The following is a 27,032-nucleotide window of genomic DNA, read 5'->3' as shown; positions in this document are numbered from 1 at the left end:
AAAAAAGTAATAACCCAAAGGAGAAAAAATTTCAAATCATCAATTATTTCACAATTCAGAGTTGGCCACTATTAACATTTAGAATATCTTATCTTCACCTATCTTTTTTTCTGTGTGTCTTTCTTTTCTTTTTTATTTAATACTAGGGATTGAACTCAGGGGTGCTCAACCACTGAACCACATCCCCAGTCCTTTTCATTGCTTAATTTTGAGACGGGGTCTCACTGAGTGGCTTACAGAAGTTGCTGAGGCTGGCTTTGAACTTGCAATTCTCCTGCCTCAGCCTCTGGAGCCGCTGGGAGTACAGGCTTGTGCCACTGTGCCCAGCTCTTTTTTCTATGTATATCACTATATATAAAATATATCATTTGTTTGCCTGTATACTGCTAACACACATAATATTTACATGTATATATTACATTTTTGGTAGCTTTCATTTTTCCCATTATACTGTAATTTTTTTTTCCTGTGCCATTAAATATCTTCACTTATAATGGTAGCATAAAGCGTTTTTGTTTAACTATACAATAATCAACATAACCTTTCCCTGAATACTGGATACTTAGGGTGTTTCAGAATTTTCAGTGCTATAAATTTCCCTTTGATTGACACCTCCCCAGAAATTTTGCCACACAGTTTGGATTATTCCTTAAGATCCCTAGAATGGAAATGATGAATCAAGGACTTGAAACATAATAACAACAATGTTTTAGAAAAATTTTTAAAGAAATAGTGCTTCTTGCAGTAGTGTAGAAGAGAGTTCCTTTCACCTCCTTCCTGATAACATGGTATTATCACTTCCTCCCTCTTAAGCCTTTATTAATTTGATTAGTGAGAAATAATATCATATCATTTTACTTTGAACTTCTCAACTTACCAGTGAGGTTAAGCATTTTTATAGAAACTCATGCCTATTCCCAGTTGCCACTGGAAGTTTTCATTTTGTCTCAGCCCTGGCTCATTATTAGGGAAAATAGTTTTGGAAATCAACTTTTGTTTTCTCTCTCCACAGATCAGTGTATATTTATCAACACATCAACATATACTTGGATGAAAGTTTTCATAACTATCTTGACAAAAAAAAAAGATGAATGATCACACACCTGGGTCTTTTATGCACTGAACCAAGCCACATCTATTTGTATCCTGTTTTAATTGACTAGTCCTTCCCCCTAATAGAATAGCATCCCTTGAATAGTCAGTATTAAGAAAATAAGATCTTCAGCATAGATAGTGAAAGAAATGTCACTTCAGGGTCTGGACATTGCTATGACAACCTAGGCTCCATTTATCACCATTCCCATCAGCACGTGTTGCAAAGGAAACCCCTTTGCAGTGTTTAATCTGGGAATTTTAATATTAAATGTATATTTGACATTGAAAGCTCACACCTTATTTGCTATTGTCAGGCTTAGTTGATAGACAGCTAAGTCAGTCTCTTTTTATAGTCCATTTCTGAAATGAAACTATAAATTTTGAAGCTAGGCTTCATCATTGCAGAGAGAAAAGCTTTTCCAGCCCATTGTTGAAATATAACGTTTTATAGGATTTATGAGGTCCAGATTCAGGAAGATCATTTGCCAAGCACTTAAGGCTGGTTTTGCTGCCCTTTGCTTTTCTTCCCCCTTGAAAAAATACATATAGGGAGGGGAAAGCCATTAGAAAAGAAAAATTATGAAGAAGAACTTACTTGATGCAATACAAATGTAAGAGGAAGAAAAAAGAAAGTCCTGAGCATTTAGTGTGAGGAGCATTGACTACACAGGCTGCTCTTTGGTGATAGGCAAACTGTTTGCTTCCGCAAATGAAGTGGGCATCCTTATTTGTCTTGATAGTCAATGAAAGTCTCTGATTCAGAGCAATGTTTTGAATTTAAGCTTATAAGTCCTCTTCAGCATGCTTCCAGGATTCTTTTTGAAGTTCCATGATATGACGAGCTCTGTGATTTGGTCATATTCCATTTAGCTTGTTTTATTGCTGTTAATTTTACACAGGAAAATAGATTCTCTGAAATTTGTGATCACAGGAGCTGTCAAGTGGTTGAAAATGAAGAAAACCACCAGACAGTGTCAGATTTATTAAACACTCCAGAAGTACAAAATTAATGCAGTTCTTTGTCTTTGAAAGGTTCAGTGTCCACAAGCTGGATTTATCCTAATGGACAAGCAGTGGAGGAACAATTGTCAATTAGCTATCTCTTCAGCCAGACCACGCACTGTTGGAAGGCATGTAGGAGAGCCACCGGTGCACCTAGGAAGACCTCCAATTTGTTCATTTTGACTGCAAATGTCTTAATTTAACATTTTTCTAATAAATGCCTTAGGTAGAATGGTGAAGTTTCCTTTTATTTTTTTTTTTTATTTCTTAAAAGAATCACCAGTGTAAAACCATATTAAGTAGACTTCTCACTCCATTTGTTTTCAATCATCATCCTTAATGCATGAATTTCTTAGTAGCCTGTTACTCTCCCTAAACTACAGTGAATGTGGAATGGAAAGTTCTGATGCTTTATCTATTGGGCTTCTGTTGAGTTTGAAAATATTGTATATGCATGGCAGATTCCCATGCTGGATGGTCTTACTGAAGGTCCTTTTTTATTTTCTTCTCTTCTCTTCTCTTCTCTCTCAACCACGAATGAATTTTGCATTATCCTCTTATTAGAGATAATAACGTGCAAAAGACTTTGAAAGCAAAAATTTTTTTCCCACATGAACCATTTCTTTCTTTCCCATGAGACAGAGATCATTTATCAAACTCATTAACAGTAATTTCACCTGCTGAAAAGTTCATCTCCTAATCATGTGATTTTTTTTTCTTGTTTTATTCCGCTCCCCCTCAAAAATAATAACCTTTTACCCTGTGTATTCTGGTGGTATAATGAAAACATCTGGTACTTGTCTGTGACAATAGCATTTCCACATTTCTTTATATTTGTGAGTGGATCCATGTTGAATCTGTGTGAAGATGCACTTCAAGCCAAATTCAGGAACTATATATCTGGTTTTGCATTGTTCAAATTGCAGGGTATCAAGTATTAGCATGAAGCCTGATGTAGGACTTAGTCCTGAACTCTGCAAACATTTGCTTTTGCACTTGAACTGCACTTCTCTTGTATACAACAGGAATATGCTTCAGGTTATTATGCAATTAGCTATCTAAGATGTTTTATGAGCCGATAAGTGCCAAAATCCGAGTTTGTCTTGTATATTTTTATAGCAACATTCTCTTTGGTACAGAACAGAGGATGTGTGTAGAAGCATTACTCGTGAATTTTTCATAGGTTCTCTCCCTTCGCCATTCTAGCTGCTGTCTCCCACAAAATTTGAGCCATACCTCAACTGTACAAATCCCCTTTTAATGTTCAGCTGCCCTGAAGGGTACAGTTGTGGAATATGTCTAAATGTCTCCTGTGAAGAAATTGGAGGCATTGGATTTAACAAAAGCAATAAAATGGCTACAGCAAAAAGCATTCTAGAGGTAAACACACGTCTTTCCTTGTTGTTGGGCTCCTGCTCTGTAAAACAAAATTTTAAGACACATGATTTTAGCCTCTCTTTCTTGCTTTTGAGTCTAGGGAAGTAAAATGAAAGGGATTCAATTTTTATAGTCCCTAAGATTTCCGTACAGAGCACTACATCATAGAAAACAATTTGCAGCTTATCACCCTGAATTACCATTGCCAAACTGAGTGCATTTGCAAGAAGGTGGGAGTGTTCATGAAATACACAGAGAGGAAAATCATGTACATGGAGAAGGCTTCTTGGTTGCTTCAAGAGAAGTTTCAAAATTTTCTTTTTGGACCTTGGCACAAAGACCAACACTCTAGACACAGCAGGCACTTAATAAATTTATTTTCGTGATAGCTAATTGGTCTCTAGTACTGTGAACCTCCCAGCCCAGAGCTAGACTTGGAGAGGAATATAGCAAAGAAGAGGTTCTGTTTAGGAAGCCCTATTCCACCTCACCCAGCCTCCACTGGGCCTTCAAGGTCCTCATGTTCTGCAGTTTTCCCTCCTGGTGTCATGGCTGGTTCACAGACATTAACTCACCTGCAGTTGAATGCCTAACCGTGAAAGACATCCAGCACCAACTGTCTATTAATGGAGATCACAGCTTTGAAATAAACTGAGGTTATATTTCCTATTTGGGCCTTGAAGCAATGGGTTGGGCAATAAGGGCTTCCCAATTACCCTGGAAACCTGTCTGAGTCTTTCTTCCCTAGTCCCTAAGTCCCTTTAGTGGGCCTAACCAGTTTCTCTTGAAAATATTCATAAGAGCACTTCAAAAATGTGGTTTGTGGATAATAAATTTACCCTGAGTATCAGGTCGAGTGGGTTTTCATGGATTCCAAGTCCTCCAGCTTCATAGACAGTGAGCAGGTTGTGTTCCTAATATCAAAGTCTACTCTCTTTTAGCCAGAGCTGGACTTGACTAAATACTAAAGAGAATGCTTTTGGTTTTACCTGATATGGAATGTTTCCATTTGGTGGTTCTCTCCTTAGCCCTGCCTGAGACTTCAGCTACTTCTGCCGTGTTAGAAAGTGATATGCTTATTAGAGAACTTTATTCATCAGAGTAGAGTGCTATTTGGCAGTTAGAGTCTAATGAGGATGAGGAGCTAAATTTAATTCAAAGCTAAAGGTCAGCAAAGAGTGCCGGCCCACCTCCTTGAAAGCGTGTGAGCGTGGATGTTCACAGTTTCCAGACAGTTTCATCTACTAGTGTGCATGCTATATTTAGTATGAAATAGCATGGAAAAGGTCTCCAATAACACCGCTTCAGCACACATCTATTCCATGAGCATTAATAAGCAAACTACATGACTGCTTGGCTAGACAATTCCTATGGGACCTGATGGCACCAAGATGTTATAGCAATTGCTGAAAAAAGGAGACCATGAGAACATGTTGCAGTAGAGAGAACTTCAAAAACTTAAGAAATTGCTTTAAGCAGTAAAATATCTGTGCATTACACAGAAATGGCAGAGTAGCTTATGCTAAGCTATTCAGGATGGTGTTCTGCGTAGGCACCTAGGGAAAAAAAAATAGAAAAAGGAAGGAGTTCTCTAGGTAGCAGCTATAGGTGTGGTTGCATAATTCTGGCCCTAAACCTTCTCCCATGTATATCCGCCATCCTTGAAGGTGCCTTACTTCATCCTCAAATAGCACAATCATCACTTTTCCTTCCTATTTATATTTCATTGTACATATTCTCAAATGGCTTTCTTCACTCCCACAAAAACTTGGGAACTGAACACATCCTTGGTGAGGAAACATTGCCAAGTTCTACATGAGACATGTGAATAAATTTTTTGTATCACTTAGTCATTACTGGGGCTTTGACAAAGGTTTGAAAAATATAAGCCACAAATGATAACAATGTCACAAAGAGGAAGGCGATGGCCATAATATAGGTGTGCTGTATTGTAGGAATCACAAGTTTAGAAAAAGGGATTTTCTTCTAGGAAAGATTCATGGACCAGCCTGTACTTGAAAATGGATTAATATGTTTATCTTCATTGCATGGCCACCACCTTGACCTGTCCACTATATCTCACTTAAATATCTGGAACGAACTCTATTCTGTCTTCTGTAGCAAAGCCAGGATTATGTTCTAAATTTTTAAATTAGAGCATGTTAATTCCTGGCTTAAAATCTATTATCAATTCTTTCATTGCTTGATATTTCCAAGGAATGTCCAGAGATCTTGCCAAGTCCTCAGGACCATATGACCAGAGTGTTGCCTGTCATATGACCTTGTCAAACTACTTTATCCTGTGAGCGTTCATTGCCAGCATTCTTTCATTCCTTCCTTAGGACTTTTGTTCTAGCTGTTTTCTTTTTCACAAATATTCTTCATAGAGATACTTTTGGATTATTCCTCTTGTAATTCAGTCCTGAGTTTAAAAGAAAGGCCTCTCTTGACTACTCAATCTAGAGTAGCCACCAGTCACTATCTTATCACCAATTGTATTTTAAGTCTCCAGGTAGTACTTACCACTGCTTGATATTTCTTCCTCTTAGGCTGTGTATTATCTCACTCCCCACCCTGCAACTAGACCCCATGTGTGTCTTATATTCTGCCTCTATTCCCAGGACTTGTGGCAGTTGATAGTACATAGTAAGTACTTGATAAATAAGTGCTAAGTGAATGTAAGACCCTTGAAAGATTTCAAATTCCTTTAGAGAATGTAAAGCCCTGGCTTGGAAAGAAACAGTTGAGATCTCTGCTCTCAGCATCTAGGCTTTTGTGGAGGTGTGAAGTCTGAGGTAAGAGGAGGAATAAGGATTGCAGATGCTTCAGACAGTGATCAGGGCAACAAAGGAAAGAAGCAGGGCAACTGCAGAGGAGTAGCTCAAACAGTCCACAGGTCCAAAGGCCAGAGGAGGGTCCTCTGACAAGGGAGAACTACCTTGAGAAATTGGAGACAGAGTGTTTCAGGCAGAGTAGTGTTTCCACACTCCTGAGGCTGGGTCAAGCTTGAGATATAGAGGGAATGTGGAGAGTGAGAATGAAGCTGAGTGAAAATCAAAGTCAGCAAGAGGGAAACAGGCCACATCTGCAGAGAGCAGCCACAAAGACCCTGGGGAAGGGTTGGAGAGTTAGTTGAAGCATGCTGGAAAGGCAGTGGGCATTTTTTTAAAAGATGTGATTTGCTCTGAATTGTGTTATTTTTAAAATGAGGGTCAAAAATTACAGTGAAGTGTGGATGAAACTGAGGGCAAGTTCAGGGGACAATGAAAGTTTCACTAGAGACCAGACCACAAGCGAGAGCAGCAAGAGGCTGCATAAAGAAGGGCTTAGTCAGTGGCAAGACAGCACAGAGACACGGGGAGCAGGGGCAATATGTGAACAGAGATGTACCTTGGGAGGGTGACCTGGTGATGGATTGGAGGGAGTCAGGTTGGGAGAGACTAGTTACCATGCTATTATTATAGAAATAGGAATGCGGGGGAGGGCACAGTGCTAGAGGCAATTGATTACAGCCAATTGAAGATATCAACAACAAAGATAGCAACAATAATTTTAAATAAGGTAATATCAACAACACAGTAGGTGCTTATTTACTGAGTTCTTACTGTGTGCCTGCACTGTTCCAACTGCTTTAAATAATAACTCTCTCAATTCTCAGAATAAGCCTATGCAATCTTTCTAACCTTATCCTTGGTTCACAGATAGAGAGGTTGGATACATAGCTGCTCCAAATGAGGGAGAACCAGGATTGGAACCCAGGAGGTCTGGCTCCAGAGCTGGTGCTCAGCATGATGATCATTGTTTCAAGCTTTGATGAGCATGGGGAAGCAATTAAAAAGCCAGAACGATGGGAAGGAAGTAGCTTTTCATGGAAGCAGGAGAAGGGTGGTTCTGGACAAGTTAAGTATAGAACTTTGGTTCATTTCAGGTCCAAATGGGGAGTGAGGATTGCATATGGTTATTGGTGCTTCTGTGAGACAGTGCAGCCAGAGACTTGTGTCCTTGTGCAGGAAGGCTCTGTTGAGAAGCGCCCCAGATAAGGAGCTCTGGGGATGATTTGTTGAGTGGATGGATGACTATGAATGAGCATGAGAAGGAATATGATCAGCAAACACAGAGTAAACAGTATCCCCAGGGAGAAAACATGGAAGCAGTTAGAGAATGTTGGAAAAGGCCTGTGTTGAAGAGGACCAGTTTAAGAGATATCAAAGGAGACAGACAATGCAGGAGGAGGAGCAAGAGACTTGCAGGAAGGGCGGCTGTCCCATGTCCAGCTCTGCCAGGTCACCAGGATTTGCTTGGTCAGATTTAGCAATGGAGAAGGCCCAAACCAGACTGACATCAGCCCAAAAGAGAGAACAGCTGGTTTAGAGAGAGAGAGAGAGAGAGAGAGAACACACATGATTGTTTTTAAAAGTTTGGTAAAAGGGGAAAGAAAAGAGAGAGGTAATAGCTTGAGGGAGAGTGGGGGGAGGGCTACTGGACAGTAATCTTCACAGAGGGTCTTTAATTATTCCTCAGAGAAGAGGAGCAGTGTCTCCAGCCTCTGCAGGACTGGTAAGCCTGTACCTGTGCTGACAAGGGCTCACTCACAGCAGGGTTCCAGCAAGGCTGAGGCACCACCACACTCAGGGTCAGGGTCAGGGTCAGGGCCAGGGCCAGGCAGAAACTCCCCAGGGTGGGAACAGGAGATAATAGCTACTTGGATTTATTCGATGACACCTCCTTTGGATGAGGGTAGAAAATACTGACGTCATCATGCTGCCAATTTTATAGAGAAATAAGACTTATTTCTCTGCTGACAAGAATTTGTGGCGCTCAGCAGCTGTTTATTTTAATTTATTTTATTTTATTTTTAAAGGCCCCCTCCACCCCCTCCTTCAGACTTCTCTGCATTTACATCTGTCCTCCCAGCTGCGAGGGACTGAATTCCAGGGTGCAAAACCCAGGCAGACAAGTGGGAAGGGCCTGCAAATAATGATTACATGCTGCTTAAGTGTAAATCTTGGTTCATTGTGTGTCCACCACACATGCCTTCAGATTCAAGTGGGCGCCTCTCTCTCCCTTTCAATATCTGTCTGTAAACCTTGGTGGTATTAAGCATATGTTTTAATAAATATTTTGTTTGCTGTATTCCCATTAATATTCATGGGGAATGGAGCACTTTAGGTTTTGTGATTTCTAATAAACATTGATGGTGTTACTAGTTTGTACGGAGCATTCAGTATGCTCCATCAAAATGGCAGCTCTAATTAGGTTCCTTGAATTAGCTAATGGATTTTGAGAAAGATAGCTTAGAAAGCTCTTACAGCTGTCCAAGATATTCTTGCCATGGCAGAAAGACAAAAGGCCCCTGGAAGCTACAGACTTCAGAGCTTTAGAAATGCAGCTGACAGTTAAAAAGATAAATTGCATTCATATTTTTCCAGTGAAAGTCCTAATACTGAATTAATGTTATTCCTGTAGTGAGCATCCATTAAGAAGCTCATTTTATTATAAGGATGCATTTTGACCATTAGCTCTTTTTCTGTAGTCCCTCCCTTCCTCCCCCTCCCCTTCTCTTTTTTCTTCCTCCAATTCCCTAGATATTTTGGACCCAGTATTAAAATCTTCTTTGAAGAAGAGGAAATGATTTTTTTTTTCTTTTTGGCAGGTTATAAATTCAGAAGCTCTCTCAAATATACAATAAGTATTCAGTTTTTTAAATAAGTCAAGTAATATATAAAGAAATAACATAGTGATTCAATTTAAGCCTGTGGCTTATATTTTATGTAGAATTTGGGGGAAAAAAATAGAAAGCTTCTAGCGAGATGGCAGTGGGTTTATTTACACTCGGATAAAAAGATGATTTCGTTGTAGAATAGAAACTATCTCTAATAAAGTAGGTTACTTCCTTCCGTCATCCTGATAAACAATGCACCAAATAATGCAATGCCACTCAAAATGTCCTAAAAAAATGTCCTAAATACTTCCTAAAAGCAAGTTTCTTTAACAAATAATGAACTAATTACATTTGAAGGGCTATCCTTAATATGTCTGCAAGTAGGAGGAAATATAGTTGCCAGAGGAATGAAGAGAAACAAAGTTCATGGCAAATAGCAAAAGTCAGGAAACAAATACGGTCACCCAAAAGTTCCTTTGGGTATGTGAGTTCTCATGTTTAATCTGAAAAGTTGCATCTCTCTAGTCACAGGCGGGACACATTTCCTGGGTCATTAACTCTCAACCATCCAAACTCGGTTTTCCTCATTGAATCCTTGTGTCTCCTCTGCTTTTCCAACACTGGATGCCTTTTGGCCTTTTTTTTTTTTTTCTCCTCATTATTACCTTCAACAAACAAGAGTCTGGGCAAGGAAAGAATGTGAAACTTAAGTCAATTAATTGGGATATTATTTACAGCTCTGGGAAACATTTGCTAGGAAAGAAACTAATGTTGTTGGTTTATTTATTTTTTAATGTTTTCTTAAAGGACAGCAATTTTTTTTATAACTTTATTTATTTATTTTTTTATGTGGTGCTAAGGATCGAACCCAGTGCCTCTCATGTGCTAGTTAAGCGCTCTACCACTGAGCCCTAGCCCCAGCCCTTTTGTTGGTTTAAATGAGATTTTTCTAAATCATCTATCCTGTTTAGTGTCCACCCTCTCCCCAACCTCCTATTTCTACAGACAATTGAGAGCTGACAAGATCATTGTGGCTAATAAAGCTGTTGGAACCAGGGAAGAAATAAGAATAGGATTGACGCAATGTATAGATTACGGATTAGAGAGCTGTTTTGCCTCAGTATGATATAAATAAAATGGAAAAGCATTGTTATGTGAAGCACTAAAGGGGAAAAAAAAATCCTCGATTATTCCCCACACATGGCTTCACCGTGATGGATAAAAGGCATAATTGACATCATGTCTATTGAAAAAACTACCAACTGTCACACTGTGGAGAGGCTACTGAAGCTGGAGGAGGGTATGGTTCTTACTCGTTTTCAATGTGAGTTATTTATAGAGTTCCATTGTCGGCGGCACAGGGCCTAATTTTCCCTCTTCTTTGATATTCGACAACTCATTCACTTTTCATATCCAGAAGACAGCTACAAATTGCTCTATTGCAGATACTCAGACTCACCATTACCTTGCCTGAATGGGGCAATGGCTATTTATTAATTAAGATTCTAGGACTACTTTCCCTTAGAGCACCAGTGAAAACAAAAGCCTTTGTCCAACCCATAATGGGTTGTTTTCATTCCTTCATTTTGTTTTGTTTTGCTTTAACTTTTTGCCCTCTGATTTGGCGGCCAGTGCTCTGTTCTTAATGGGAAATTCATCACTGTATTAATGACGTGTCACTCATCACCACCAGTTAATGCTACCAGTTAAACAAGAGCTCAGGTTGGAGAAAATGTTCAGTTTTCAAACTGAAAGAAAGTCTCATGTCCCATTGTTTTCCATCTACAGTGATCCCCAGGCATAGTATTTAACAAGTGGGGAAATGATTTGGCCAACCATTTAGTCTGAACTGTGTGCACACACAAGAAATCATTGAATATTAATGCAAGAAAAATCCATAGAGAGCAACTAATCCATTCCATAGGTTATTTCTTCCAGATTTATCTTGACGTCAAGTCTAACTCTGACAATGATGCCCTCCTATTTGAAAGAGCATCATCCTTTAGAAAGATGGGTGTATGGAGCTGATCGTGGTCTACCAGATCCATTGCCCAATTTCTCCACACACTCCCCACACGGCTGCTATTCCTAACTTTGCACCCTTTCCTGTGGCCTTCCCTGTATGTGTGATGTCCTTCCACCTAGATGCTCAGTCACCCCCATTCATCCTTGTTTCCTTCTTTCCATGAAGCCTCTCATTTCCCCAGCAGAGTTACTCAAGCTCTCTGGAGCTGCTGCAGGACTTCATTATACTCTTTGATATTCCCTCACAATAATTGCCATGTTGCACTGTCAATATTTATTACCATCTCCCCCAGTAGACTATGAAATCCTCCAGGTCAAGTCTGGGCCTTAAATCACCTTCATACCCCCAGGGAAAGGGACATAGCAAAATTTAAAAATAAGTGGAGTTTAAATAATGTACATATCAAGAACAACTCAGGTTATTGGAGAACTTTTCTAAAAACAACTAGTGATCTAAGTTTGATACCCATTTACTTTTTTCTATTCCATGCTGAAAAAAAGTTGGCATTTTTCTACCAAGGATTTGTAAGAATCTGAATATCTTTTAACAACAATTAAAACAATCCACAGACAATGTTAATATAAACTGTCCTCCCACCCACAAAACCCTGAGGTCAGGAGGTCAGCAGAGGTTACAAGGTTACCAGAGCTCTCTTTACATTCTGGAAAATGCTTCAGAAGAGCTGGGGATATTATTGAACTTCATGTCCTTTGAGACCTAAGTACTTGTTAACTTTTTATGCAGTTCTTTGGATTTGAGAATTTGTTTGGACTGGGTGGGTATTATAACCCTAATTAAAATTTCTGAAGAGCTCAGTATATTCATGCATATGAGTGTGAAAAGGATGTAGGTAATATCAAAATGTGTTATTAATAAATTTTTGGACTTATTGGATCTAATTGCTATTATGTTAATCATATCAGGATAATGCAAATAGAGTTATATGCTTATTAGTATGATTTAACAGCATATGTGATCCTTAACATCTGCTCCAGCCACATACATGTGTGACCTAGCCATCATTTCTACATGTTCAAACAATTTATTATACATCTCTTTAACAGATACAAAGATAAGGACTAGTTTACAGGCCATCGATAGTTAGAACCCTTTGTCTCCTGAGACCTAGGGTGACCCCTAGTCTTATTCTTCTTGAAAACAAAACAAAACTTGTTCTTTTTTAAAAAACATTTTTTCTTTGATACTTTTATTATTTTCCTAACCTCCTCCATTGAGGGAGGAAGAAAGCGTGGTTGCCTCGTTGAATGAGTAAGAAATTGCTGTTTTCATCTTCTTAACATTTTGCAGCCACAGCATATAATTCTCCTGACTTTATTTAGAGGATTTTATTTAATCCTTTAAATAAAAAACCATATCCATGCACTAAATCACTTATAAACTACTTATTTTGCCTTAAAATTGTATATTTGGGGCTTCCTTGTTGTCCAGGAGGAGTGATCTAGCTGTCCAGCTGTTGAAGATCCCTGGTTTTTGGTGGCATTCTATGGCCCCTTGAAAGAAGAGAAAACTTCTGTGCCATTTCCTCTGAGGAGGAAGCGATTTCACGGAGGCCTAAGAAATTCCCAAGGTTTCATGGCCTGCAGCCCACAAAGGCTTATTTTTCCCAGAATTGACCCCTGAAAGTTTAATCCACATATAAATGTCAGATTTGTATTCTTAAAACTCAGTCTGTATTTGATTTAAACCTAAAAGTTAATAATTTTATCTTTGGCGGTCCTGCAGTTATTGGTGAGGAATTTTTTGAGAAGGGTCACAAGTGTCTGTATGTGTTTTATCATTAACTTGCCCACGTACATATTAACAGCAAGTTTATTTCTCCTGAAACTATTTTTTGGTTCAGTTCAAGAATTTGAATGGGAGTTAAAATGATACAGGTTTTGTAGGCTTCTTCCACTTTCTTTTTCAGCAATATTTTGCTCATTTTAGTTTAGATCAAAAAATTCTTTGAAAAAACTTGTAATGTGCCAAGTATTCAAGTCTTCAGGTTACCAGCTAAAGACCTTATGTGAGACAAAAATTGTTCACAGTCAAAGTCAGCCTTGAGAAACACTGTAGAGAATGTTATGTTGGCCCCCACCTATCATCGCTCCCTAAATCCACCCAGTGGCGGGGTCTTTTGCTTTGTTTATTTTGAGTACCAGAAATTGAACCCAAGGGGCACAGAACCACTGAGCCACATCTCTAGCCCTTTTTAATTTTTATTCTGAGACAGAGTCTCTCAGTTGCTTAGGGTATCACTAAGTTTCTGAGGCTGGCTTTGAACTTGGGATCTTCCTGCCTCAACCTTCAGAGCCAAACCACTGGGATTGAAGGCATGTGCCACGGCTCCCAGCCCAAGGCTGTTTTGTTGTTGTTGTTGTTTTACTTTCATTTTCACTACTGCATTATATGGTTCTTTCCTTGATTGAGCACCACCTGAAGCAGTTAGCTTGCATATAGGGGACCACATTGGACAAGTAATTCAGGTCTTTAAACACTGGAATCATGTCCAGCAAAATGTAAAATTCATGAAAGGTATTTAGGAAGGGACACCCACAGAGGGAAACCAAGTCATCTCCTATCCAGGAGCATATATGTTCATTAAATGGAATGGCTGATAGAGAAATGCTATCACTATTTAAATTGCCCAAGCCCCTATTTTTGTCTAAGCTTGAATAAAATAAATATATCAGTTAAATTAAGTCCTAATGTAATGTCACTATTCTTCAGCCATGTGGAATAGCTGTGTCTATATTGTTTCTACATCCCCCACATAAATGGATTACAATACCAGGCATGGTTTATTCATCACCTGTAGCAGAAGATTCAGTAGACGCATGGTTCCATATTGATTCAAATCTATTTTTCTTTGCATCTCTGTATGCTTGTTTGGCAAAGATGTAGAGAAGAAATGGAGGAATAATTTTGCTGTCATCCAGTGTGAACTTTTCAACTAAATTTTAAAATACTTATTTTTTAAGAAACAAAAATTACCATATGAATCACTTGATAAATTCCTTCTGAGATGTCCACAGACTTTATATTCTTCATAAAGTTGGCAAAAGTTGGGCTGGGGTTGTGGCTTAGTGGTAGAATGTTTGTCTCACACATATGAGGCACTGGGTTCCTCCTAGCACCACATAAAAAAATAAAATTGGCAAAACGCCTTGAGACAATATGTATTGCAAGCTTATATATGACTTTGGAGTATCCAGTGTTTATGTAAATTACTTAAAATTCAAAAATATTGCACTGTGTATGTTGGAGCAAACATATCTTACTATTATAAAAATATGAATAACTCAAATGAGTATTTTATGACTAATTGCAAATTAGCTTCTGAAATTTGAACACAGCCAAGTGTTCATTATATAGCATCAGAATAATACAATTATTTGTTACAGGCTTAGAAAGGTGAGTTGAAAGAGCAAAGTAAGGTGTGTTCTTGCATTTTGACTGACACTGACAGTGTCACTCCTAAAGAGTTTCTACCTTTACTAGAAGTGAAGATAGAGAGGCAGAATGTTCTGATTAAAGAGCAGCCTCACATTGTCTCAAGTGATAAAGAGCAAAGAGAGAGCAATGCCTTTTATCAGAAGAGATGACATTGATCTGGTGACGATTCTGCATCATAGCAATTAATCACATGGGAATAGTTGCCCTTCATGAATCAGTGAGATAACTTGGAATGTAAATGGCAACTGTGGTTCACGGTGTGGGTGGAGATGCTCACTGTTATGCAATTATAAGTGCCAAGGGAAGGGGGCTTTTATTTCTTTATGCTGCACCACAATGGCTTGATTCATGGAGGTGAAGGTCCAGTCCAGGGTGAAGATTTCCAAGACAAATCTTCAAGCTATAGGAGTCAGAGGGTCAGTTCACCAAGCTAGGGATGGAAGTACCAAGACAGGGATCTCAAAGGAAACAGATGCAGAAAGCAGGAAACACGTTGAGAAAGACAAAAGGTCAGGCTCAAGTTGCCATGGCAGAGTCAGGAGCCCAGGTAAGCCAAGTCACATTGTCAGATTGTTGCATCTGGGTCAAAATGCCACAGGCAGCATCATTGTGGCTGGGGGAGGGACCACTGTGCAGGATTCCAGCTGGAGCTAATGTATCAACATACTCTGTGACTTTTCTCCTTCTGTATGACCCTAACATGCATGTCAACCTCTCTGGACCAGTTTTTCAACTTCCCCATAGGATCCTGACATAAGGAGTAAGCTTGTTGAACTCTTGAAAATTTATACAAATGCAAACTTTTCAAAGTTATTTGTTAGCATAGAGTGTATTTTTTCTCAGATTCTGCTACCAATTTCTTATGTGACATTAAATACTCTCTTAATCTCTTAAGAGGCCTAAACACTGTTTCTTCACCTACTATGAGGTTTAATGTCAGAGAGAGTTGATGAAAGCAGTCCTAGAAATTGAAAGGAAATTCTAGATGTGAAAGTTTGCTTTGTTTGTAATATTCATCCTCTCTCTAAAATCATTGTTCTTAATATAGGAATTCATAGGCACTTATAGTAAGCAATGGGTTCCTAATCTAAAGTAACTGTTTTAATAAAAAAAGATAGCAAATCTGGTAGAAATTAAATGCACATGTAAGAATAGGCATATTCTTGCTTTTTAGGGGGAACTTTTGGCAAAAATAATGGAAAATGAAGGATACTATTGTAAATAGCAATGGTGAATGTGCAAAGAAACAGAAAAAAAAAATCCCCAAATGTTGTCCATGGGTACTCAGCTAGGGGGTCCCCAAACTGGACTCTACAGTGAAAAAAATCTTATGTGTCAATGTACCTTTTGGGGAAAAAAATGATTCTTTGTAAGATAGGGAAATTATATAATCATACTTTTCACCGAAAGTTGACATCAGATAATTTTCAGAGCTATTTAGACTAAAATGTCATTGGAAGAATTGTATTAAACCCCCTTTAAAGCAATTATTTATAATTACATTTTTTAGTATATATGGACACACTATTTAAATGTAGTTTCATTTTTTTTTTCTTTTCTTTTATTTTGGTACCAGAGATTGAACTCAGGGACACTCTACCACTGAGCCACAGCCCTGGCCCTATTTTGTATTTTATTAGTGACAGGTCTCACTGAGTTGCTTAGTGCCTCACTAAATTGCTGAGGCTGGCTTTGAACTCACGATCCTCCTGTCTTCACCTCCTGAGCCACTGGGATTACAGGCGTGTGTCATTGTGCCTGGCCTAAATGTATTTTCATTGAATGTTCAATCTATAAAATATTAGTGTAAATGCTATTGAGGCTAGTTTTATGAATCTTAAATGTTTGCAAATTTTGAATGCATGTCTAAGAATCTCTCAAAATTTTTATTTGGCAGAAATCTTCATCACCAACCAACAAAAAATAAGTAACAGTTACATCCTATGATGGTCTGTTTTCAGCTGAATATTTTTTCCATAAATATTTTGGGATTTAAAGTTGAATTAGCAAAATAAAAGTGCATATAGCCAGTTAGATTTGATTATATTCATGTTATTGAGAGTATGAATGCCACAGTATCCTCAGATGTTTTGAGAGCTCTGTTTCTACTCTGAGAAGGGAAAAAAATGATTCACTCTTTTCAAAGGTAGAACTATGGTACTGCCAAATTTTAAGTTTAAAGCTATGATGGTTTTAGTTCCTTAAATGTAAAAAGACAGAAGCAAACAACCTTTCCCCTTGGGAGATGGGGAAAACACAGGAAAAAAAAAAGTCCACTTTGTGTGAAAAGCTGTTTCTCTTCATTCCACATCTTTAAACCCTTTTTGAGAAAACCTTTGAAATTTCACTCCATTGTAGGTATAGAAAGAGAAAGACTATTCAATTAAAAAATTTAAAGGAAGTATCAAAATAGCATTTTACAGTAGCTTCATAAGAAATTAAATAATCTATCAAACCCTAAAGAAGCACTCTCTAGCCTTCTGATCATTGTTGACGTTACAGAGTCAACAGTGACATTTATTCAGTGACTTCATGCTATCACATCCATGTAGGAATATTCCTGTGAAAGTGCCCTTCTACTAAGTCTACTCCTCAGCCACATCATCAAATCTGGACATCAGTGTTATTATTGAGCTCTTGAATGTCCCTCAAAGAGCTCATATGTTTAGAGGAAAGTTCACAGGTGAAATGATTAGATTAGGAAAGCTATAAACTCATCAATGGATTAAAACATTTAATGAATGGATAATTTGGGGGGTTTTTTGTTGTTTTTGTTGGTTTTTTTATTGGTTGTTCAAAACATTACAAAGCTCATGACATATCATCTTTCATACATTTGATTCAATAAATGGATAATTTGAATGGACTCCTTAGTGGTAACCATAGGCAGGTGGGCCACAGCTGAGAAGTGGCCTTGAATTATATCTTGTCCCTAGCTTCTGGCTCTCTTTCTGCTTCCCAGCTTCTGTGAACTGAGTATCTTCCTACAACATGCCCTTCTGCTAAGTTATTATTCCTCTCCTCAGGTCTAGAGCAATGGAGTTGGCCAACTATGGGCTGCACCTCTGAAATCATGGGCTAAAATTAACTTTTCTTCCTCTAAGTTGTTGTTCTCAAGTGTTTTGTTCACAGGGATGAAAAGCTCACTGACATACCAGGCTTGTACTTAAAATGAAGAGTATGCTCACCAAAAACAAACATCTTCCCTTCAGAATGAGTTACATATCTTGAGTCTATCTGAAAACAGCTGTTTGGAATTAATTATATACAAATGAATCAGCATAAGAGTCTACGTATTGATGAACATGACCACTTACATGTGCACACAAAGGTATCACAGGTAACTCACAAGTCCAGCAGTGGTCAATGGTTGGTTGTAGTGACCAGCTCCCTCTCACTCAGTTGTGAATGAACTTTCCCAGCAGTTGCCCTGACTGCTGTTCTCTTTGTCTTCCATGTGAGATCTTTGTCATATGTTGATTCTCTTTTGCACCCCTGTTTTACACCAGCTTCCCTCATAAGCTCTTCAGAGATATAGTATTAATTGCCCAGAAATGTCAGTCTGCAAATGCTCCAATATCATTCTTTAATGAATAAAGGCCTCATTGTTTGTATTTCTATTACTTTAGCTACTTCAATTTCTATTTTTATTGCAAAGATCTGTGCAAATAAAAGAATATCAAAAGACATGGCTATAAATGTGCTCTGCTAAATTCCCTCTGCCTTGAAATGCCTTGAACTGAGGCTGCAAGATGCCTACTGCATTTTAATGCCTTTTGTACAAGGCAACATGAGAGGGTAGAAACAGGGCTGGCTTGAATCCTGCTCCCCTGTTCACCAGTTTTGTTACTTCTCTGAGCCTCGGTGATGGTAAAATGTCAACAACAATGTCATGCTCGCAGCTTTGACAGAGGAGTAAATGAGATGAAGTATGTAGAGCACAAATATTATACCTAGGAAATCATGGAAGCTCGGTAAATGTTAGTTTATTTTCTCCAGTCTACAGCAGCAACTAGAGGACACTAGGGTGTGCACAAATGTACACTCATTTGAAAATGTACTACAATTGAGAGAATTATAAACTAGAAAGAATAAAGTTGGATTCCAAGGAAGCAGATAAAGCCTTAATGTGAAGTTTACGAGTGGGGGCCAGTTGGTCATACCTGTAGGTGGCTATGATGTGGTTTCTGAAATTCACTACAACTGTAACCTCTGTTCAGCTCCGTGGTGTTATAGAAGGGACTATACCTCTGCCTCTAAAGGCATAGGCTGTGTGATTCACAAGAAATCACTGCAATATAAATCTGTTTTGTTATATTGCTTAAATTAACTTGACAAAAAAATTCTGCATATTGAAAGTATATGACTAGCATTGATCCCCTTCAATAGACAGAGCTATACTAGGAATATTTTTGTAAGAATGCCCAGTGAACACATAATACAGAAAGCCTAATTTCCTAACTACCAACAAGGAGATAGAGTTATTTCTACTTTGACATATTTTATGTGGTCCCAAGAGTATTCAAGTTACATCATAATCTGATATCACTTCTGAAGCTATCAGACAAAAGGTTCCCTAGAATCTATACTTCTTAGTTCCATAAAGCCAGGAAAATAGAACAGATGGAACAAACATAGAAAAGAAAAATCCAGCTCCTCAGAAAGTAAGAGCTCTAGGCTAACTTTGATATGCATGCTGGTTCCATTTGTTGCTAGAGGACCCCATCTCTAAGATATAAATACAATGGAGGAAGAGAAGCAGCTTAGATGGTAGTAAGTTTTCCTGGAAAGAAGAGACTTTGTAGTCAGACCAACCTTGATAATTGTCTTTTAGCCATGAGCTTCATATCCTCAGTCTTCATTTAGCAGAACAATAAAAGCTATTATTCAATATTCTTTGAAGACTTTGAGATATTATGGTGCCTATTACACAGGCACTGAAAATAAATTCACCTCAAGTACCAGCTCCTATAGTTTGTAGTGGTTCTCTGAAGTTCTGGGTTAAGAAGGATTCTGAGACAAAATCTAGGATTATTGGGAAAGAATCTGTAATTGATCAGTGATGTCTTTCTCTGGGCAGAAAACTGAGTAAGTAAAAGTTTGTATCAATATATTTGCTATGTAAGTGTTCTATAAATTGTAAACTATTATGATGATCACTGCTGTTATCACAAGACATTTTTATATCCTGCATCAAATGGCTAAATTTCTACATCTTCAACAAAAAATGAAATCAATTAATGACTTTGACTATAAATAATGGTATATGGAATTTTTATTAATTTTTTGGTAGACTTTTATGTGTTTCATCCATTGAAAAGAACCGAAAAGTGAAATCAGAATTTGGTATTCCAAATTTTAGTGTATAAAATGTCTCCTTAGGAAAAAAAAATCTGATATAGTTACTAAAGGTAGAATGTTTTTGAAAGGTAAAAAGAAGAAGTGATCTTGAGGTGTAGTCTCACATTATCATAAGACATTTGCACAGCATTCCATATTGTCTTTAAAAATAGTCACACTAGGAAAAATCTGCAGCATGTTTTGCTCTAAGAAGCTCCAAGACTTTGTCCTGTCTTTTCACTGCAGTGAGATTTCTCTTCTGGGTAAATAGTCATGTTCCTGTCAACCATCAGGGGACTTTTCAAATCCTGAACAGCTGATTTTATATTCTTCCCTCATTCCCTTACATGAGAACAGCAAGCTGATCAAACCCATATTTTTAAATTAACGTATTTATAGGCGTATGGAAGAATAGTTTACAGTCCTTGTTTGATTTCCCCACCACCACAAATGGAGGAAAATTGTGGTGTTTGGTGTTTTCTTTTTGAACGCAGCCTTATCATTTTCTCTCTTTTTTTCTTTATTACTGATGACTTCATTCTACTTGAATTCAGTGCTTCAGTTTCTTCAGGGTAAACTAATAGATTATGTATGCGATGTTTGCACCGCGTTGATTGAACTCATCTGGTGAGTTTGAACGCAGCTTGTGCGTTCCTGTAACTGGCAGGAGCTTGTGCATGGGATCCAGCCACCACAGTCATCTCATGTTACTCCGGAGCAAAGGAAGCAGTTCAGAATAGAAGGCGCTACCTTTCCTGCCTACCTGTGCTTCAGAGAAGCTAAGCAGGCCTTTTTGTGTCTATTGTTATCTCTTTCAACTGCACAAAGAAAACTTTTATTTAAGAAAGGTGTAGTAAAGAAAGAAAATTAGAACTATTTCGAGAATTTTAGAATACATATTGAAGAAAATTAAAAGGGTGTGATTCCTAAGGATTTGTTGTTTCTTAATCAAAACATGGGCTGAAGAGTATCTATGGAGCACAGAAGAGCCCCAAGCCCGCACCAGAGAGGGTCATGCCTCCCTCAATTTGCCATCTAGCTCCAAAAAATGCTTTCCCTCCAAAACCTGTTACTCCCATTTCCCTTTTTAAAATTTGTATGCTGGGCTGGGGTTGTGGCTCAGTGGTAGAGTGCCTGCCTGGCAAGTGTGAGGCCCTGGGTTCCATCCTCAGCACCACATGTAAATAAATAAAATAAAGGTATTGTGTCCAACTACAACTAAAAAATAAATATTTTAAAGAATTTTGTATGCATAATTTTAAAATACTTCAACAAAATAGATGACTACTTTCTAATGCTTTTAGAGATCTTATTTTTTTATCAGAGGCCTCATTTAAATTTAAAACTCAACTGTAATATTCAGGGACCTTTCTGGCATGCAAGGCTCCTCACACTGGGCCCTGCGCAAGCTTCCTCTGATCTTCTTACCCTGGCTCTTCCCCAGCTGGAGCAGTGATCCTCACCTGCCTGTGAAACAGGCGTGTTTTTTTGCAATTGAGTTAAAGTACCCAGATTTGCCAGTCGTACTTTGGTCATTTTTATTAGTATAAATTCTAAATATCTCTACACTAAATCACCAGTGCCATTACTCACTTTTATTCTAATTTGCTTTCTAAATGAGACAGGGAAGAGAGCATGTATCATTTGATGTGTGGATGGGAGGATGTGGAGGGGCAGGTCGGGTGATGAGGTACTGGACAGCGGTGAGTCCTGGGAGGAAATAGTGGCTAAGGTAAAGAGGAGAACCTTGGACAGGTGCCATTCAGCTGTCACCCAACCCCACTACCCTTTCTTTTAATTTTTTGGCATGGCTTTTATTTTCTTTACCTGTGCCCTGACTGGTATTCATCTATTGACGTGTATCCCACCATCAACCACCCCCATTCCCAAAATTCCCACGTCTATTGGAATGAACAGTGGCACATGCCAGCCCCACATGATATCCAGCCTTCAGGTCACACAACCAGAACTTTGTCCCAAATAGACAATGCTTGTTTGAGAAAATGAGATACCCATGTTGAAATTTAACCAAATTCTTGTGTGTATGATTATAAGAAGAAAGGGTTGAGTTTCTTTAATTGCTCTGAAAGGTCAAGACTTTGTCTTACCTTCTCATTCCAAAGGCATTTATTAATGCCAAGTCAGATATTTTGACCCTTGGAGCTAAAGGTATGCATGCAAGGGCCATTTTGTGTTCATTTATATTACTTATTTCACCATTCTCCTAGCATATTTGAATTACATTATCCAATCTTTCCAATTTGGATCCCATCCCCTTTAATAAGAAGAACAAAAAGTGACTTTCAAGGATGATGTGACTGTGTGACTCTGTTTGTCTTTGTGCTATAGTGGCCGTCCCATGGGTGGGAGCACTGACCGAATCCAGAAGCTGCGGAAGGAGTATTATCAGGCTCGGAGGGAAGGCTTCCCACTATATGAAGACGAAGAAGGAAGAGCTAGGCCATCTGATTATGACCTTCACTGGGTAAGCCCATGCCTGACTCCAAGCATGCATTTATTTCTCTTTACCAAAACAATATACAGCAGAAAGTGGTCAAGAATGCTCAGTGCGTAGCAGATTGCATTCAGTTTTCTTGAGCTTTATAGACATGAACATGATCCAAAACAGCCATCTTCTCCCACTGAAGCTGTTTACATGAATCAAACCTCACTAATGTATGTGCTGATTCTTGTTGCTCTCATACTACTTCCTGTGGTATACTCACTGGTTTGGGGAGGGCACTTTAAAGAGGACAGGGGATCTCTGTCACCATCCAATGAGCCTCAACTTACCCTAATTCTCTTTGACCTCAGGCATCTGGGCCAGCATTAGTAGACTTTGCTACAGAAGCCATCTCTCTTTTGAAAAATGGTTATTAGAAGTAAATTTCAGAAATGTTATTGTCGGAGATATCAATTGTTTGCAGATTGGATCTGAGCAATTCACATTCCACTGATCTTACCTGTATACTAGGATTGTTTTGTTTTGAGATAAGGGCAGTTTTTTGTATTAGAGGATTCGTTTCACCAAATCCTTCAACATTCAGGGAACAGAAAAGAATATTGCGACCACTGAAGAGACACTCTCCAGGTTTTCTCAAGGTAGCACAATTCATTTTCTTGTCTTTTTCAAGAAGGTAAGTCTATGCCTACCAAATACACTTAACTCTTGAGCATCCACAAAAATGCCCAGAGGAGGGTCCTTAGAGTTGGATTACATGTACCTGTCAGATACTTAGAACGGTACCTGACACAGAGCCGGTGCTCAATAAATGTCAGCTCTCGTTCCTAACATTATTGGAGGTGAGCTGAACACGGTTGTAATAATGTCCTTGCTGTGATTCATTCTCACACACCCTCTTTGATGCTTACTGCTTTCTACTACAGTTTTTAGTGCCGTTTTGAGAACCAAGTAAGGAAGTCTGTCATCCCTGATGCCCACTAAAGACACCAGATTCTTTGAAAAGCAAATCTATTAAAGTTTCCTCTCCTGAATTGCATACTGATATTTGTGCTCCTAAGATCAGAGTTGGGAGTCCAGTGACAGTGCTGACCCCCCCGCTGGTTTTCACGCCTGTGATGTAGCACATCAGGTGTGGCTTGTGGTTTGAATGGTGATTTCAGGATCCACCACCACAGAGACCCCTCAGCCCAGGAGATTCCTCCTCATGGATGGAGCTTAAAAACACTCACCAGAAGTATAGGATGAGGACCCCCAATCCCAAGCAAAGAGGTGCCAGCCTCTTTAGAGATAGGCATCCCCAGACTATAGATCAGAACAAATAGCTATTTATTGGTTTTATTCCAGATGTTACAATTGAACATAATGACATCCGTAGCGATGGGTCAACTTGTCTCTTAGAACTCCCAGTAGCAGAAGAGAAAGAGTTCCACAGAAACAGATTAAATGACAATCACTGTATTTCAAACTTGATGGGCATGGGTGAACTGCCTTTGCAAGAGATGTGAGCCACTTGGTAGGGGAGGCTGTGCTCCTTCAGCCAGGCTAAGCAACCACAAAGGAAAGTTTTTTTTCCACTCTGACCAAAGCAGCATCTGTCCAGTGCATCAGGGAGTGCTCCACCACAGAACCACAGAAAACCCCTCCGAGCAAAATAAGACAAGTAACTTTAGATTACGCAGTCCTGAGGGTTTTAAACTTATTTTATATGATTTCTTTAATTTGAGCTGAAAGGATGAAGATGCTTAACCTTCACGAGACTGAGGGGGTTTCCTCTGGCCCTCACTATGAGCGAGCGGAACCACTTTCCCTCGGGTGTTCCCTTTTTTAGTGATTCTATTTTTGTGCCAAGCAAATGTATAACCAGACAAGCTGGAGAGTAAGAAGCATCTCCGTTTTAATCTGTGTTTCCCATGCTCCGGTGTGTTGAGCTTTGCCAAAAGTGAGTGAGTTTATGCTTCCCAGACAATCAGGGGCTGAGGCTTCCCAAAGGGATGCTTGGGAAATGCTCTGTCATAAAAGACAAGTGTTCTTTGGGATCTCCTGAGATGCTCCAAACCTGGGATTAGAATCTCAGCGTTCTTTCCTCTCCCCTCCCCTTGCCAAGGAAAAACACTAGTATCTTTTGTCTAGCACAGCCCTGAGAAATTACACCATTGTTTTGCTCTTTTGGAAAGATCTAGGAAAGCAAGTTTAGAAAGTTAACATTTCATTCCTGCCCCGGCAGCCAGATCCAACAAAGCAGCTTTCATGAGACTGTACTTTCTGGATGCATCCCGTCCCCAGCATCACAGGGGTACTTGTTAAAATCAACAGTCCATGAAGGGGAGGGATAGACCCTAAGAGAGGCCTCCAGGTACTTCTTTGCATTGCCAACAAGGATTCTGCCCCAAATTATAAAATTTGGACCTTGATTTTTATCACTTCAGTAAGACACCAAAGTAGTCCAAGTTTGTAACAAAACTATCTCCACCGTCATTAATCAGAAAAACTCTGATGAACTTAGAACTCCCCAGTCTAGTGTCTCAGGTTGAGAGGCTTGATGAATGTTTCCCATACTTTTCTGAGGGAACTTCTGAGCTGTCTAGAAGGAAAGTAGCAAGGTAAGTTACCTGACAACTATGGTTCTCCCTTGTTATCCTCAAGGGAATTGGTTGAGGAACCCTACACATACCAAAATCTGAGATACTCCAATTCCTCATATAAAACAGTTATAGTATTTGCATGGAACCTGTAAATGTCCTCCTATGTACTTAAAATCATCTCTAGATTATAATAGCTAATACAATGTGAGTGCTATGTAAACTGTTGCACGGTGCTATTTAGAGAATAATGAGAAGGAAAAGTCTGTATGGGTTCACACAGATGTATTTTTAGAAGATTCTCAATCAATGGTTGGTTGAATCCAATGATGCAGAACCCACAGCTATTGTCAGTCAACTGTACTCTTAAACTAGTTTAAAAATAAGCCATATAAAAATTAAAGTATGCTCATAAAAGTCTTTGAAGGCAAAATGATGAAACCAATTACTTAAAAGCTTATTAGGACCTATGACTATTTGTTTTTAGTCTTAATATATATTTCTTTTTAAATTTTTTTTAAATTTAAATTTGTTATATATGACAACAGAATGCATCACAATTCATATTACACATTCAGAGCACAATTTTTCACATCTCTGCTTGTACATAAAGTAGAGTCACATCCTTCGTGTCTTCATACGTATACTTAGGGTAATGATGATCATTGCATTCCACCATTTTTCCTACCCCTAGGCCCCCTCCCCTCCCCACCCTCCCCTTTTCCCCTTTGCCCTACCTAGAATTCATTTAATCCTCCCATCTCCCTGCCCCCCAGAAACATATTATGAATCAGCATTCTTAAATCAGAGAAATCATACAGCATTTGGTTTTTTGGATTGGCTAATTTCACTTAGCATTATATTCTCCAGCTCCATCCATTTACCCGCAAATGTCATGATTTTATTCTCTTTTAATGCTAAATAATATTCCATTTTAAACATATATATATGTGTGTGTGTGTGTGTGTGTGTGTGTGCGTGCATGCGTGTGTGTGTGTCACATGTGCTTTATCCATTCATCTATTGAAGGGCATCTAGGTTGGTTCCACAATTTAGCTATTGTGAATTATGCTGCTATAAACATTGATGTGGCTGTGTCCATGTAGTATGCTGTTTTTAAGTCCTTTGGGTATAGACCAAGGAATGGGATAGCTGGGTCAAATGGTGGTTCCATTACCAGTTTTCCAAGGATTCTCCATACAGCTTTCCATATTGGCTACACCAAAAAAATAAAGTACTTGGGAATCAACTTAACAAGAGAGGTGAAAATTTCTACAACAAAAACTACAGAATGCTAAAGAATAAAGAAGACCTTAGAAGATGGAAAGATCTCCCTTGTTCTTGGATAGGCAGAATTAATATTGTCAAAATGACCATATTACCAAAAACACTATACAGATTTAATGCAATTCGAGTCAAAATCCCAATCACATTCCTCATAGAAATAGAAAAAGCAGTCATGAAATTCATCTGGAAAAATAAGAGATCCAGAATAGCTAAAGCAATCCTTAGCAAAATGAGTGAAGCAAGTGGCATCACTATACCAGACTTAAACTATACTACAGAGCAATAGCAACAAAAACAGCATGGTATTGGCACCAAAATAGACTTTTAGATCAATGGTACAGAATAGAGGACACAGAGACTAACCCACATAATTACAGTTGTCTTATATTTGACAAAGGCGCCAAAAATGTACATTGAAAAAAAGATAGCCTCTTCAACAAATGGTGCTGGGAAAATCGGAAATCCATATGAAACAAAATGAAATTAAACCCCTATCTCTCACCATGCACAAAACTCAACTCAAAGTGGATCAAGGACCTAGGAATTAAACCAGAGACACTGTGTCTATTAGAAGAAAAGTAGGCCCTAATCTCCATGATATCAGATTAGGCCCCAACTTCCTTAATAAAACTCCTATAGCACAAGGATTAATATCAAGAATCAATAAGTGGGATGGATTTAAACTAAAAAGCTTCTTCTCAGCAAAAGAAACAATCAGTGAGGTGAACAGAGAGCCTACTAATT

The 27,032-nt window shown here is 38.6% G+C and overlaps 1 protein-coding gene across 1 annotated transcript in view; it reads left to right on the top strand.

Moving 5' to 3' along the window:
• Positions 1-27,032, top strand: part of Pard3b (par-3 family cell polarity regulator beta) — a 1,014,040-nt gene that overhangs the window by 890,977 nt on the left and 96,031 nt on the right. Inside the window, exon 21 of the mRNA XM_027941877.2 lies at positions 22,308-22,443. Within this exon, the coding sequence (XP_027797678.2) occupies positions 22,308-22,443 (136 nt within the window). The remainder of the gene's footprint in view (positions 1-22,307; positions 22,444-27,032) is intronic.

This window comes from Marmota flaviventris, chromosome 11 (assembly GCF_047511675.1).
Source record: "Marmota flaviventris isolate mMarFla1 chromosome 11, mMarFla1.hap1, whole genome shotgun sequence".
Taxonomy (NCBI): domain Eukaryota; kingdom Metazoa; phylum Chordata; class Mammalia; order Rodentia; family Sciuridae; genus Marmota; species Marmota flaviventris.
Note: the sequence above shows the minus strand (reverse complement) of the source record. Positions and strands in the feature narration are given on the sequence as shown.